A 16921-nucleotide genomic window follows, 5' to 3' on the forward strand; every position below is an offset into this window, starting at 1 on the left:
ATTTTGTCACAATACATTTGGGAAGTTTGTCACCACACAAATATTTAACTGTGAAATGAAAGGAAAAGGAACTCTATTATAGAATGTATGTTATATATATATTCAGTCGTTTTGGATGTGTCTTCACCAGTTTTGCAATTCAAGACAAGAAAGATGGATACATGTTGAAATGTCAATTTTAAACAACAAATCCTCACCTGAATTTAGATTTAAACTTTGAATGAACCATTTTAATGTATGAATATGTTTTGATCTGAACTATCCCTCCCGGGGGTTTGGCTATATTTTGAAGGTTGTTATAATGATGAACCATCAGCCTCCAAAGTGTTTTTTTTCCATGATTACCCAGTATTTTACTTCCTACATTTTCCAATCAGCATCTGTGTCTCAGCTGAAGAACACATGATCTTGCCAATACCATATGTCTCTGTCCAAATCCTGTTTATTGTAAAGTGGCGTGACCAGTTTTTGTTTTTTGTTTTTTCTTAAGTTTTGTTGGCTCTAGTGGCCTTTATTTGAAAGTAGTTTGACAGGAATTAGGGTAATGAGAAAGGGGGAAGACATGCAGTAAATGTTGCCAGGCTGGGAATCAAACCTGCGACCACTGTCACGAGGACTAAGGCCTCAATACGTGGGTTGTGCTTTGCCCCTGTGCCACCAAAGCACCCGAGTCACCTGCCAAATTTAAACTTCTTTACAATCTTATTGCTGAAGTGTATTTGGTCTGTAATACTCCTTCCTTGTTGTTTTCCAATAAACGTCAGAGAACTTTACAGAACAACTGTAGTTTTGCTGAAATAAATGACTCACAGGTGGACTCTTCAGTGTTTAGGTGGCTTCTGAAAGGCAGTTGTTTGCTCAAATATGTAGCTAAATTTAGCTTAGAAAGTATGGAGTTCTCTTTTTGGAAGAAAAAAATGAAACGTTTATCTTTAAACAAAGGTGACATTAATTTTCTTTGCAAAAGATCTGAACCTTAAATGCTCACTTGATTGACAGTACACTTACTCTTTTGTTAATTGCATGGCTCCACCAACAAATAAAAATGAAATAATTTTGATAAGTGAAGCTTAATTATAGTTTTAGGTGTGACAATATTCAGCATTATAAAATATTGGAAAAAAAAAAAACATTGAAACTTTAAGTTTTACCTTTCGATAAAGATGTTGAGAATTTGCAAATCTTTCAAGCAATGAATCTCATTTTTCTGTAAAATGAGTGTAATTTTGGATATTTGATGCCTTTTTTTCTTACAGTGCCCCTGGATGGAAAGAGAGACAGTAACATGACAACTACAATAAATTTGCAGAGTCTTTGTAAAAATTTAATACATTTTACTGCCTTAAATTATTGGAATAAAATGGAGCAGGGATTTTGCAGATGTAGGTTTTTCCGCTTTTATTAGGAATAAGATTACATAAAAGAAATATTGCTTGTCAGAGATGCAAGCTGGAAACCCTAAGTGTCACAGTTGATGACATCTTGTACAAAAATATCTGGTATTTATTTGTAGACTTTACACAATGAAAATGAAACAAAGAAGAAATGAAGAAAACCACACACACTTTTGGACATCTGATGCAGGAATGCCTCAACTGTCGCCTGAGGAGAGAAAAAGGGAAAATAAAAACCTGAACAGCACAAATAAAACCTTGCATGACTAATAACAGGAAATCATACCATGACTTTTCAGAATATTTGGTTCATGCTTTTCCAAGGCATCATAGAAAGCAACTTTCACCTTCCCTGATGCACGTAATGACTTGTAGAGCTCCCTCATTTTTGCCTGGTTTGTTTTTTCTGCCTCAATATTGGAGTAAGTTTCATTTTGGATAATTTCCATTTTCTTAAGATCCTCAGCAACCTCCATGACACATGTGTTTTTCTCTATAATAGCATCCATCATGCTATCAACAATCGTTGCTGTGTGTAGTGTTTTGTTGAATGCAGGAAAAAAAAAAACATGATCACAATCTATTTATGTTTTCTGTTTTTTGACACAGAAATTCACAAAAATGCTACAGACCTTTTTCTTCTTCTGTTAAATCTTGAGTTCCAACTACATTAGATGGCTGCTGAGAACAGAGAAAACATGAATGTTGAGTGACTTACAAATAACTATGAGGACCAAATATGGACAACCATTTCACTGTAGCTGAAGTAAAATATGCTAATTAAACATAAAATTGAAATCTCTTGATTTATAACAAAACAGCGTAAATTTGATATTATTTTTTGTTTTAATATTTTCTCTTCATGTCCAGCTCACATTTAATAAATTTAGATAATACCTGTACTGTATCTGAGGGATGATCAACAACATCATTTGACACTTCATTTTCTGAAAGAGACAGAAAGAAATGCATAAAATTAATGGGTTGTAGCACAGCCATGTAGAAGCATTGATCAATCTACCTGGAGTGGGCGAAGGAACCAAGTCTGCAGCATTTGCCTGAGAAAACTGGCTGCTACTTCCTGACTGCTGGAAAAGAGAAGTAAAGATTATGTAGCAGCTGCAAAAGAAGAACATGTACTCGTAAACTTGCAGAACAAGTTTTTATTCTGGAATTACATTTTGTCTTAGTTTCAATAAAACGTCATCAATGGCTGCATCAATTCCATCCTCGTGAAGTGAGAAAATCGGTTGAAGTTTTTTGATGATTTCTAGAAGAAAAACAAGTTTGTGTTTTCAGAAGGCACGGCTATCAAAAGAATCATTGAAATTATTAAACATGTATGTAACTAATAGCTAAACATAAGGATTTTAGCCCAATATGACAAAGAGTCAATGCACATTCTTCTTTCCGTGGCAAACCTACTCATACCATTAAAGTCTGGCCTGTCAGAAGGGTTTTGTTTCCAGCAATGTTCCATGAGCTCAATCACTGCTGTCTTCTTTTCTTTCTCCTCTTTCAGGCAAAGTTCCACATCAGGTCTGTCTCCATCTTTAACCCTGAGTATCACATGTTTATCCATCTTCCCTAAGTATTTCAAACAACAAAACCGCATTGACAGGGTTAAATATGGAGGTGTCTAGACATGTATGTAGAAATGGGTGTAAACTATGTTTGCAAACTAAAGCAAATAGGTTATTGTAATTTTAACTAAGATGGTTTTTAATTATAGGAAAAGATTAAAAGATAATCACTGATACCTGCATAGGGTACTTCACCACTCAGAATAGACCAAAGAAGGATGCCGTAGCTGAGTGAAAAAGGGCAGACATTCAAAGTTTACACTTAGATTTTATCGAAACACATCTGGAGAATCATCTAATTTAAACAAAACTGAAAACCTAACAACAAAAGAGAAGAGCAAAATTAGATGAGTGTCCCACATGTGAAGTTTGTTTGTGAGGAATATCTAGCCAGTGAATGTTTTTACTTTCCTCATACACATGCCTTGAACTCACGACAAAAAAGAAATTTTCTACTAAGTAGCAAGTAGATATGAGGAAGTGTCTTCAATGCTTATAATCCTCTTTACTAAACATAATCTATGGGTTAGTTAGTTTTAATTTCTTTCTGTGAACCAACTGCATTGCTACCAGTTTAATTTAATGTCAGTGATCTCATTAGCTAGATATCTACAGAGAAAAAAATTCTTCTGTGTCCAGTATTTCTTTTCCTATTTGTATGATTAATGTATCTATTATTCAAAGCTTTTCTTACCTGTAAACATCAAAAGAGCGAACTATTTTATAGTTTAGAGGAAAAGCTTCAGGTGGCATGTATTGTATTGTGCCTCCGGTCCATGCCGAAAGTTCTGAACTTTCGTCAAGTTTTGAAACACTTGCCGAAACACTTGTAGTTTTCCTGGAGAGACCAAAGTCGGCCAGCTGAGAAATGCAAAGGGAGAAAAACAACTAAGTTTAATTTCAGATTTATAGTGAACAAAGAACATTGATAGCCTAGTATTTTACCTTGACATTAAAGTCATTATCCAGCAGAATGTTGCTTGGTTTAAGGTCATGGTGAACAAAGCCCTTTGAATGGATGTATTGCATCCCTTTAGCCACTTGATAGGCCAATCTCACGGCCAGTGGCAGTGGTGGAGGGCTACTCAAGTCCTTCTGCAGGGTTTGAATACTTCCCCTTTTCATAAACTCCATGACTATTCCCTTTCGAAATTGTAGAAACTTCTTACTGTTGTAAATCCCATAGACTCTCAGAACAAACTCAGAGGACAGTCTTGTCAGACATTCAACCTCTTTGTACAGTTCATCAGTGGTTCTGAAAGGAGAAAGCTAAATCATCTAACAGTATCTATAAAACATTTAACGTTTCAGTTGTCTACCAAAATTTACAAAATACAATACATATAACAAAGAATTACAATCAAATGGATTTACCCTGTTTTCTCAAGTAGCTTGATGGCAACAAAGCCTCTGACTTTGTGTCTGACCTTATAGACAGTACCAAACCCCCCACAGCCAATCTCTTTCCATTCTATGCTCTCATCTAGGTCCTCATCACGACATCTTTCAATGCTAGGTAGTGCCATCTCCTGTTGCACAAGGGTAGTTTGAAATGTCAGAGTCTATAAAAAAAGATGTTTAAAGATGTATAAGAAGTTTTTAAAAACAACTTTGGAAGTAATTGTTTTATTGTCTCTATCTAAAGTGAAATCACTGCATATATGCTGACTATGGAAAAATGAAAGGAAGCATTTTCTTAAAAACATTTTGTTCTTTTGAAACAAAATAAGCTGAATGGATTTCTACTTACTGTTTTTCTGCTGTACTGTATCCACATGAGTTAACTGCATGAAAATCTTAAAGAAAACATCCCGTACCCATTCTGGTTTCCTGTTTCACTTTTCATTTGTCTGTTGAACTTTGAGCTAAGGGGTGGGAACTGCTCTGAGAAAATGTAACTCCTCCCTCCTATGAGTCACTCTTCTGTAGGAAATGTGAGAAAATATTTCAACACTTGGCATTAAAATGAGATAGAAACAAGCTTTAAAACTTGTTTACTTATTTTAATTTGTGTGAGTAATTGAACATGTACTATGAACTCCTTTGTTCGTACAATCATTGAGGACATAAACACAGAGACGGCGCTCGCTAAGTCGACTGTAATTCTACCCAAACAGTGAGAGGAAGTTTATGGATTTCCTGAGTAGTTGGGGTGTTGAAAGGTTGCATTTTTTTTGTTTGTTTGTTTTATCCAGGATGCATGTGTGACATTATATTGCACTAAGCTTACTTAATACTTTGACCGATGCATATTATGAAAGTCTGATCACAGCACAGCACATAAATGATAAAACACATACAATAATTTATTTTTTTCATAGGAGGAAGTTAGTTCCAGAAGCCTTTGGCATAATGCAGCAACACAGATGTATCTGAAGAAAAGTAACTGTACCACACTTTAAGTCTAAAGTGCAGGATCAGTCTCAATTAAGGTCTACAGCTACTAATACAAGAAAATGAAATTTCAGATTAGACGAACTCTATTGGACCAAAAAGTTGACAATGAAATCTCAGACTGCTTTTCATAGTGGAATTCTAATACAACATGAATAATATATATAATCTGACAATGACAACAGGAACTGTTTGATGAATTATATAGCTCACCATCTAGAATTATATTAAGTAAAAAGACAAAAAAAAATCCATCTGAGCTCTCAATTACATGATTGCATATCCAGGCAAAAGTTAGCTTTTGCCCCCTTTCATTTTGGTAGGGTCGGCACTGTATGAAAATATAGTCACGCAACAAGACTGGCCTTTGTTTTAATCCACCAATTACTGTAAAATCAAATTATCTTGTAAGCTATTTCAGCTCCATTCACTTCATTTAATTTCTATTGCACCACTTTACAACACATCTAGAAAATAAGAAATAAAAAGTAAATCCAATTATACAGATAAACAGTTACATGCATTCTATTTTTTTTCTAATTATTAAGCAATACAATCAAGTTTAGTTTACTGTTCAAACTGGTTATGAATCTTACTATGTAAATCAATCCAGTAAATTGCTTCAATTAATTGATTAGCAGCTGTCATTCCTCCTGGATTGAGCATGTCGTGACAGTGGACTGTCGCTTGAATTGTGTCAAAACTTTGCAGCAACAGTTTTTGGAAATTGCATGTAGTGACAATGGGAAGGAAAACTCCCCTTTAACAGGTAGAAATCTCCAGCAGAACCTGGCTCAGTGAGACCAGCTTTCTGCCATCACCAATAAGGGTTTCAGAAGAATGGGCATACGCACATAAAAAATGTTAAAAAGTAAAATAAAATAAACATCATTGTGTAATAATATGTGTGTTTGCTTTGTAAGCCTTGATGTATCTGATGTATACATGAGAATATCAGATACATCAAGGAACAACTTTCTGTCTACATGTGTCTGGGTTCTTGTGGGTGTGTTAGGAATGGAACCATTGACGCACATTGATGCAAAGGTTTCTTTGATCTAATATAATTTAAATGCAAAGATGTTGGAGGCATTCCATTCTATACTAGGCAAGTTGAGAGGTTCAAATAGCTTCTTTAGAAATGCTGCATTGTTGACAGAGATTGACATGTCCCTGATCAGTTTCATTTTAAAGGTGTTCTTATTTCTTTCATTAGCAATAAAGCAGGAAAAAAAAGAAATTAACAAGTAACAGAAAGATTGAGTTGGGTTGTTTTAGCAAATAGGCTAAACAGACCCAAACATTTTCCTTGCATGTCTCTATAGCTTTCTGCAAGCTGTTTTCTGTGCAGCTAATGTCAAGGATAACCTGAAAAAGGACAAAATGAAAGTGCAGCTCTGCATCCATAAAGCAGATTCTTGTTAACACAGCACTGTGAGGGTAAAATTAGCACGTCCAATCACAGGTGTAACACCCTCTATCTGAATGGGCTAATGAGTATTCTACTCACTGAGAACCGCCTTGTTCTCTCAGAAGGCATCGATAGGCGCAGTCTGCTCCTGCTCTCTGCATTTCTGTTTTCTCCCCTCCCTCTTCCACACCCACCCTCGTTTACACTCAGTTCAGCGTGGACCTCTCTCACCACTGGCTGCTCGCATCGCAACATCTCTCTCCTCCTTTTTCTTTTTTCCTCCATCTCCTCTGACACTATTCTTTCCTCTTCTTGATCTGGTTCCCCTTTTTTTGCTGGTTGGATTAAGCCAGTGATACATGAGACAGGACTGGTGAAAAAGGGGAGTCCTATGGGCTGGATCTCAGAGAGGAAAGCTGTGGAGAGCGTTTGTATTCCCATCACAAGGAAGGAGAAGTGCTTTAAATTGGGGAGCATCACTGTTGCAAGGCAGGTTGAATCCTGCAGAGCAGCCAAGGACATTCATGGGAAGGAGCACATAGGCAGATGAACCACGTGCAGGAGAGGAAGTGCTTTGTGTTGTGAGGACAGCAGACTGGAAACGAGAAGCAGACGGCAACAATCAGAAGGAGGGGAGCACTGAGTTAGAGGAGCCCAAGTCACAGAGGATTGAGAAGGAGGGTGTTTGTGGTCCTTAGGGAGGTTTTTAAAAGTGAAAGAGGAGTGAAGGTGGGTCTACTCTGCCCTCAGTTTAAACTGGAAGAAGGGGGATTGCGTTCCAGACAGTTCAAAGAGGCATAAGAAGTCCAAGGGGTCACCAGCTCTTCAGATATTGTGGGATTATAATCGGACCAGAGTGACAGCTCTCACCGTGAGACTGAATAGTGGCAGGTAAAATCTTCATTTTACTGAAAAAAGGAAATCTTCTTCCAAAGTGAGTACTCAAAAACGGAAGACTGAAGAAGAAAAGTAGGAGGATTTCTCTAGGACATAAGTGACCATCATTCCCTTTCAGTACAAACCTCCAGGAGGATCCAATCATGGCTGTCCAACTCATCCCAGAATCAGCTGTGAGTTTACTCATGGTAAGTCTTAGAGCAGTTTGGAGCACTGACTCTGTTCAGGTGGTTTTCTGATGTCTTTAAGAAAAACATTAAGGTTGTTTCTGCAGCATCCAGAATCTTTTGAAGCATTTAGATCCCATCCACCTTCCTCAACATTGTGTTTCTACACACCTAAAAAACTTTTCACTCATCAGGACTTTGGTGACAAACCTTAAAGGAGTTTGTGATCGGAAAGACGTGTGCTTGTACGTGCATTCCCAAATACTTATATTCCTTAAAAGACAGATTTCAGATTTAATAACACCATTCATAATTGGATCAAATTAGTTTTCAATAGGAAAGGTAAATGTTGCCCTTTAAACCTTACGAGAGGCAACTTCCTCTGTGACAAGAACTAATTAATGTTCCTCTTATACAGCTGAGCAGTATTACAATGGCAGAGTGGTTTTGCAGCACATCTTTTCTAGAGATTTGGCTTGGGTCAGTTGTATGATATCCTTTAATTTAAATGCAAACCCAGTGTGTAAAAAATATTTCTTCATGGAAGCATGTTCTGTTTTTCATTCCATAATGTGGACATCCTGCAATCCCAGGGGGGGAGTCACGCATCGCTGCTCTACCTGCTATTCCCACCTGTCAAGGCTGTCTGTTACTATGGCGATAGGCCATGCAGTCCATCCTGGGGTGAAACAATACGGTTAGGAGAAATGCAGGGGGGAAAAGTACATAAACATGATGGACAGGTCATTGGAGGAAAGATAAAAAGGAGAATATCAGAGAGGAGGGCAAGAAGAGAAAAGAAAGAAATGGTGCTTTACAATAAAGAAAAGTGACAACTTACAAGAGAGGCTGTCAGCATTTGGTTGTTTCCCATCAAAACTGGGTCTGCCTGAAGTGGTTTTGGGGTTTTTTAGCAGTATGGAGAAAAAAATGGGTTCATTTGACAGTTTGTTTCCCCTGAGAGCATTTTTACTCCTCTGCTGTGTATGTTTGGCATTAGTATGGGAGCTGCTCCCTAAAAGTGCTCTTACTGTCATAGTTGACAGCCTTTAAATGCGTCTCTGTCAAATCTGTTTCACAGCCATTGTTCCAGTCGAAACCCCTTCATTCAGAGCCATTTAATGCCATTCTGCATTGCACCAGCAGCCAGTAATCAGTGCTCTTCAGAGAGGACACCATTTGATCTTTTGATATTTTCCTTGGAGAAGCTTTCTGATTTTCCTTCTTTGGTTTTCACTGAACAGGGATCACATGCATACTTTTAGCACTTAATGATTTGTTTGGAAAATCGGTGGCATTTGCTTTCACACTGACACGTTAGCTTGAACCCATCTTAATTATTAATGGGGGAGGGGGAATGGTAGCCCAGATTAACATTGATCATGCTTCCTGCCTCACTGTGCATTAATATTTCAAGTAAACACATGATTACCGCACAGCAGTGACTATAGAGCAGCAAAGATGGATAGATTGTGTGTTATAGGTAACATGATTACCTTTGAGATTCAATAAAGTTTAGTTATTTCCATTATTCGACAAGAGCCATAGTTTGCTCATTCTAGGAACAGAGGAACCCTTATGTGTAGCCTAGAATCAAATAAAGTTTTAATGAATATGATAATAATAATAATAATAATAATAATAATAATAATAATAATAATAATAATAATAATAATAATAATAATAATAATAATAATAATAATAATAATAATAATAATAATAATAATAATAATAATAATAATAATAATAATAATTACGGCACAGTTATAAAAAACAATAAGGTTCAGCAAATATATGATTGGTTTTTCATTCAGTCAGTGTTCATATCTCAACTAATTTCATTGGTTATCAAACGTCCAATCAGTTTTTTTAATGTTTCTAATACTAACAATTTCCTTTACACTGTCGAGTAGGAAATTAGGTCAAGTATGAACCAGCTATGTACACTCAGCAGGGATGATCTAAAGATGAAGAAAGTGACCAAAATTAACAATATATAAAACAACCTATGGTTATCTCATTACTTGGATAACTAGGCTTATCTAGTTTCTCATCTTCACGTTATTTAGAAATAGCTAGTGAAAAAATAGAGTTTCTCTTCTGTAGAAATTTAAGCTTACTTTAGATCTAAAGCCTGCCTGACTCTCAGATGAAGAGAAAGTAATCATTTTAATGGTCCAATTCAGACGTTTGCTACCTAATTTGATTTAAGAGGGACGTGAAAATGAATCAAGGGAAACCCAGAATGTCAAACTCGACAGGATAATTTGTCCAGCTCTAGTTTCAAATTGCCCACACAAACACGGTGAATGAGTGTCTTGTAGTTCTGCTTTTGGTATTCTTCCACCTCCACCTGTCTCAGCTGGAGACACATTTGGCTTTTGTGCTCTAGCAGCAGTTTTGACAGAAACAAACCACTCTGAAACAACCAGCTGTACTGGTCTGCCTCTGTGCTGCTTTTCCAATGGAGGTTTTTCATTTTAGATTCAGAACCAGGTTGTTAATGAACTAAAGTTGTGTTCAAAGTGGTATTGGATGCTTAATCACACGAATTGCTGGGTTTATTTAACAATGCACAATTTAACACAGTGTCTGGTGTAAGTAACAGTTCAATAGAAATCTGACTTCTTGAAATGAGAGTTCAGTTTTCAGTCTTCATAGCACACTGCATATCTTCTCTCCAGGGTATAGTTATACTTGTTATACCCTGGAAAGAAGGGTATAACTATATTATACCCTGGAGAGGACTCATCAAGAGGTCCTGACCAAATCACACGAAGTTGATTTTAGTGCAACTCCAAGGGAGAAAATGCTACGTTTCCTATTTTGAAATTCTACTTTTACATGTTTGATGAGAATTAGGAGTAAATAACAGTAATGACTGTTGACAAAAATCTGAAAAAAAAAAAAAAACAAAACACATTTTGGTGCCTAATCCAGGTTTTAACATGCACCATTAGCCACGATCTGAACATCGTAATTACATTTTAATTAAAAGACATCGAAAATAGAAACGTATTTCCTGCCAGTGTTCTGTTTTGCCGCATATTCCACTTAATTTTCTAATGACATTAATCTCTCTTGTCAGTGTTTTTGTTTTCCACATGCGGGGGCACCTGATCCATATTTATTTTGCTTTTTGTTACACTTAGCCTTGCACCCTATGCTGACAGAAAGCAGAGTAAAGTGGAATCCTGACACACTCAGGGGCTAAGTGGATTATCTTCATAATGCTGAAGGCTGTCTGCTCTGAATACTGTGAGGGAACAGCGAGCAGCTTTACAATTCCTACTTCACATTCTAATTCCTACATTTGACAGATCCTCTGAGGTACATGACATCCATGCACATATGTGTAGCTACTCAGTTGTGAACTGCACCATATTATGTGTGATTCCCGTAGTCAATGTGGCGCTTTAGATGCATTTGAATAGATAAAAAAAGAAAACAGCAAAGACTTTACATCGGCCTGTATGTTGTTGCCATGTCTCTTCATTGTTTTCCTCATTCAATTACCCTGCCACTGAGCATGCAGACCAGATGACTCACTGTGATCAAGCCAGGGGATTCAGCACTAATCAAATCACCTCTCTATGAAACGATGGGTGTGTGTACATGTGACTTCATGCATACAGCATGTCTGCAAAAATAAAAATAAAAAAATAGCAAGAAAATCAAATCTGAAGGTCTAAATGGTGAAAAACTGTGTGAAAGAACACATGTGTGAAACATTAAAATCATTTTCATAATTTTGATCTAATGCACAGTAAAGGAGCAGCCTGTGTACAAACAGAGGAGGGCTGAGGAGGATGGGGGAGGGTTTTCAGAATGAGATCATACTGAGATAATTGATTACTGTCCTGTAACAATGGCAAAGAAGGAACACTCAAACAGCATTTCATGTTTGTCTTTCCATATGACAGAAATAATATGTCCTACTTTTGGTATGTTCAGCTAGAAAGGAGTAGTTCTTAGTTTTTAGTGTTAAACTGATCATATTTCCAAGCCCAAAGAAAATGTTCTAAACCCACATTTCTCACTGAAAACTGCTGGCACACAAAAACCTCACAGAATCCCAACTACTGATAGAAGAAGCTACGTATCTCACATAGATTTCTGCACTTTATGTGTGATTATTATTATGAAGTACAGGCACAGATGGCATTTCATTATTGCCATTTTGTTAAAAAACAAAAAAAAAGAAAAAAGATTCATCTCAATCTGACTCTTTTGATTTTGGGACTCTGTAGCTTTTTTCCCCCCTTTTCTCTTTCTGATAAATTTGTCCAGTATTCAGTATATGATGAATCTTTTAAAAGAATCACATTATTGTATGCCCTCCCACTAACAGCCCACCACCCCACTTCAAAAGCTGCAGTGTGCCTGCAGAACAGTCATGCTTGAGTGATGCTGGGCGCCAGTGTTGCTGATGTCAGCTAAATAAAGCTGTGGAGTAGCTGCAGGAGAAAAGAAACACTTTTATACATTACAAAGAAAAGCCATTGAAATAATATGGCAGTGGTGGTTTTAGTTGAAATGAAAAAATAGCCTACATTGTATTGTGTTTTGTTGAGTAAGGGTTAAATGTGGTGAACTGAAGGAGGCAACACTGCACAGCTTGTTGACAATCAATATCTAGAACCTTTACAGCATGGCTCTCGACACTCAGGCTGACTTCTGATGCAAATTATAGGCTTACATTGCACATCTATATTTTCTCCCATGAAAATAAAGTTGCCAAAGATTATTTTGCTACATAAAAAATGCAAGGCAGTCACAGCACATACAAAAGAGATCAAACAGCGTTAGAGGTGAGATCAGGACTGCTACAGACATCTGGATTCATATATGACTGTCATAGATTTTATGGATGAGGATGGACACAGGAACATAAGTTCAGGGTTAACTTGGTCCTTAGTCAACAATTAAATTAAATTATTTACTTTTAACTATCTTTTTCACTTCTCACATTCAAGAAAATGTATTTGTAAAAGCAATAACAGATAACCTTTAAAAATAGTAAAGTAGGGGCGTGCTCTGGTGGCGTAGAGGGTAGCGCGCCCCACGCCTGGAGGCCCTCAGTCCTCGACGCGGCCGTCGCGGGTTCGATTCCCGGACCCGACGACATTTGCCGCATGTCTTTCCCCTTTCCTGTCAGCCTACTGTGGTATAAGGGACACTAGAGCCCACAAAAAGGACCCTCTGGTGGGGAAAAAAAATAAAAAAATAGTAAAGTAGCAAACACCATACATTTGAATTACATCAGTGCTTTGGGTTTTGTTTTAAGCAGCAGCAAGTGAATTTATTTCCTGATGACAAGTTCTGGACTGGAGTTCCACCAAAAATGCAAGCTGGCATGTTTTGATGGATGGGATGTTTTATGTTTTTTTTTCCTAAATTACCTTGGATTTTCCCAGAAGGGCAAAGGACCTCCAGAATTATGCATTGAGGTCTCATTATGTTATGTAGCTGCTGCTCATTGGGGAACATTTTTATAAGCGGAGAATATTGAGAGGTAGAAAAGTTCACTGCAGGATCAATTTATTTCACCTTTTTGGCAGTTTTCTAACTGTGTAAATTCTGATTGTGCTTGAATTAGTCTTTTTGAATAATGATGTAAAGTAATTTTCCATAGTTTACATACAGTCAGATGAAAGTAAATGAAGGTGTATGCCTCCAATAAATTAAATCTACTGAAATGAAGTAGCTTATAGTTTTTTTTGTTTGATCAAAGGTAATAATCTTTTGACCATCCTAACAAGAACAATCACCCACATGGCTGGTATTGTAGTCTTCTGCAAAAATATGGCATTAGATCACATAATATTAATTATTAGAATTAGATCAATGGATGTGGCATTATGCACTATGGCATTATCAGTTGTGAGTACTAGATAACTAACAATTTAATTATTTTTACAATTATTTATCACCCATCCATCCATCCATCATCCATCTTCTATACACCCTTTGTCCCTAATGGGGTCAGGAGGGTTGCTGGTGCCTATCCCCAGCTAACGTTCCGGGCGAGAGGCGGGGTTCACCCTGGACAGGTCGCCAGTCTGTCGCAGGGCAACCAATTATTTATCACTTAAGATTTATTTAAAGGTGGATGTTTGGGACTAAAGGACAACAATTTGGCCTTTTGTGACTTCAAGAAAAGTAAATCCCTGTTGAGTTGCATGTTTGATGTCTGATTTATTTTCCTCTAATGTCTTTGAGCCACATAATCTTCAAATTTGAGTTAAAACTGTGTCTGTGTTTGGCTAAAATAACACAGCAAAGTGTGATTTGTAAATGCAAGGCATCACACTAACACACACAGACAATATTTTTTATCTTACTTAAGTTTACATATCTTAAGAGGTTCTAAATATTAATTTAGGTTAATTTCTTTAGCAAAGTGTTGTATTAAATATTTAGTTTAAGCGATTCACCATAACCTGATATTGATAAAATCCTATATTTTTCCACTAATAGGATTTGAAACCTGGCCCTGTTCACAGCTCTTCATCAAACCGTCCAATATCAAAAAAGCAAAACTAAGAAATTCTGCTCTAGACTGTATTTGGTTGTAATTTTTGTGTTTTCAATAAATTACTAATGTCATTTTTCTTTTATTTCTGTTTTCACTTTAATTTCTGTTTAGTTGCACCATAGCTCAAATAAAACTTGAAGACTTGAAGGAGCAAAAACAAGCAAGAGGAATACTTTAGATTTAATATCCTTGCATGCATTAATGAACAAATGTTGGGGTGTGTGTGGGCGTGAGTGTGTGTATGTGTTTGAGACTAAAACTTGCTCTTAAATTTTCTGTTTATACTGCAGTCTGTGAAAGGACTATTGATTGGGTGCAGAGGGGAAGGTGCTTCAGTCCTAATTGACTTCATCAGAGCTCCTTCTGGCTTATGTATGCTCTTTTGTGTGCAAAAAAAGGTCTCAGGTGTGACTGTGTAAAGTGTTTGCAGGGTTTGCGTGTGTGTGTGTGTGTGTGTGTGTGTGTTGTTGTTTAACCTCTCCTGCATGTTAATCTGTACTGCAGTTACGCTATGAGCATTTCTCATGGGTTTAATGGCCATACAGATGTATGACAGGTTTGTCAGCTGTGCTCATTGTGTGATCCAAAGATAAAAGTCAGTGAAAACCACATTCTTATGTCTCTGCATGAGCAGTCAGAGGCTCTTTGGTCTGCTTGTGTGTTGTTTCCTGAAATTCTCCATCTTAGTACTGTCCACTCTACAAGGTGACCATACACAGCGAAATTATCCAGATAATCTACGCCTTATAAATGTTGTAATTTCTGCAGTGATACAGGGCAGAAGTTGGTTTTTTTGCATAGATATGGACAAAAAGGTGCAAATGTTTTCAAACTAAAATATTAATAATTTATTTATCTTTGTCATATAAATAAGCATGTAAATTATTCTCTTCTTCCTACATTTATTTCCCTCCCAGTTTATGTTTAAGCAACATCTTTGAGTGATCTTTCAGATAGCTGCTTCCACTGAAGCAGTCTTATAGCATTTATCTGATGCCTGCCACTTGAAGGTCAAGCTACAAAAAAAAAAAAAAAAAAAAAAAATCTCTTACATTATTTTAGTTTAAGCAGACTTAGTTTATGCTGACTGTAAGCCAAAGGGTCATGCTCCCAGTACAAAAGGTAAAATGTTTGGGGTAGAATTAGGTCTTTTTGGTTTCTTGACTTATTAGCTTCATTCTAGTGTTATTAAGCTGAATGCATAAATAATTTACAAGCCAATGCAGTGTCAGATTAGCATGAAGCCACCTGTCTTGTGTGCCAGGATGCAGGTTGATAGGAGAGGTGGAGGGGTGGCAGAGTGACACAAGAAACGAGAGGCGGGCACAGAGTGGTAGAACCACCAGGCGGTGTGACTGCCTCACCATCTGTCCCTGCGATGGAGCAGATGTCTGAGTAGAAAGTCCCATCTCTGTTTGCTTCCAAGTTCAATCTATGTCCCGTCTCTGTTGCTGCGAATGGCACTGCAGCCATTTAATGGTGTCTGTGTGTGCGTGCGTGTTCATGTGTGTGTGTCCGCAACAGCATTTGTGCATCTGACATTTCCCACTGTGGCTGACAGAGGTCCCAGTGGGGCTGACTGTCCTCCATGTTGACTCAGTAACCACCGAATAGGACCTTGACATAATGACGAGCTGTCTTGTTAACAGCTCCTAACAAGATAGGAATAGGCGGGGGGAAAAAAACTGACAGGAGGTTGACCTTGCACATCATACATGCAAGGTTATTGGATGAAATATTTGACAAGATCAAAGACTCAAGATTCAGTAACTTAAAAGTGATTTTCTGAAAATATCAGCTTCACAACATCCCTCTTCTGCAATTCTCCCACAAAAATTACATTTTGTAAGAATCACCTGAATAATACTGATAGCTGCAGGTTAAAATCCTAATGCTGCCACCATGGTTCTTCATGATTTTGATAGTGTTTGTCATGCCTAGAACAGTTCCACAGGTATGTGAGTATGTCAGTTTAGAGTGGATAATAGAATTTCACATACTTGTTTAATTTTACTTCCCAAAAAACAAAAAGAAGCATAATTATAACTAAAACACAAACATATCGTACAAAAATGTCTTTTGTTTTAGGCGGTTTGAAAAGGAGAGAGGTACATAAGTTTTCCCACATTAAGTTTCATTTGAAATGTAATCTTCAAATTAAAACCAGAACTGGAAACAGAGGAAAGTTTCAATCTATGTAAATGGAAGAGCTTTCTTTTTAGCTTCTCACCATCACAGAAATAATGGAGTCCTTGATTACCACGGCAACAGCTCTCCTAAATCAAAGCTTTGTGAAGGTTAGTTTATTTTTTGTCCATTTAACACCTAGACTTGTACACCACAGAGGTTTGTAGACATGAACGTCATTTTAATTTGGGGATTGTGATGATTTATTTGAACTATTTTATTACAGGATTTGTTGATTGTAAAGACAAATTACCTCAATTATTTTCATAGCAAGTTCAAAATTTTACATACAAGTTTGAGTTCTGACACATTCACCTTTGCCTTGTGTCTTTGCCGTCTCTCATAATCCA

At 37.0% G+C, this 16921-nt stretch overlaps 1 protein-coding gene across 5 annotated transcripts; it reads right to left on the minus strand.

The window, feature by feature from the left end:
- Positions 1-1372: 1372 nt before the first annotated feature.
- Positions 1373-4836, minus strand: LOC122835324 (receptor-interacting serine/threonine-protein kinase 3-like). 5 transcript variants are annotated; one of them, XM_044124284.1, is made up of 12 exons: positions 4728-4836; positions 4352-4539; positions 3923-4232; positions 3672-3838; positions 3155-3204; positions 2826-2981; positions 2573-2664; positions 2416-2479; positions 2292-2341; positions 2027-2075; positions 1681-1923; positions 1373-1602 (listed from the first exon to the last, which is right to left on the minus strand). In XM_044124284.1, the coding sequence occupies exons 1-12, from the start codon at positions 4752-4754 to the stop codon at positions 1592-1594; spliced, it is 1407 nt and encodes a 468-aa protein (XP_043980219.1). In that variant the 5' UTR covers positions 4755-4836; the 3' UTR covers positions 1373-1591. The 5 variants fall into 5 exon arrangements, with proteins under 5 accessions (XP_043980219.1, XP_043980221.1, XP_043980218.1 ...); XM_044124286.1 differs by having other exon boundaries at positions 2027-2072; positions 2416-2482; XM_044124283.1 differs by having other exon boundaries at positions 2416-2482.
- Positions 4837-16921: the final 12085 nt, after the last annotated feature.

The sequence above is a fragment of the Gambusia affinis genome, linkage group LG08 (genome assembly GCF_019740435.1).
Source record: "Gambusia affinis linkage group LG08, SWU_Gaff_1.0, whole genome shotgun sequence".
Lineage (NCBI taxonomy): Eukaryota > Metazoa > Chordata > Actinopteri > Cyprinodontiformes > Poeciliidae > Gambusia > Gambusia affinis.

Coding starts and splice junctions, on each gene's coding strand:
- LOC122835324 (XM_044124283.1), bottom strand. CDS start 4,754: ATGTGGATACAGTACAGCAGAAAAACA. Junction 2,342..2,415: donor GGTTCCTTCGCCCACTCCAG/GTAGATTGATCA, acceptor TGTCTCTTTCAG/AAAATGAAGTGTCAAATGAT. Junction 2,076..2,291: donor ATCCCTCAGATACAGTACAG/GTATTATCTAAA, acceptor CTCTGTTCTCAG/CAGCCATCTAATGTAGTTGG.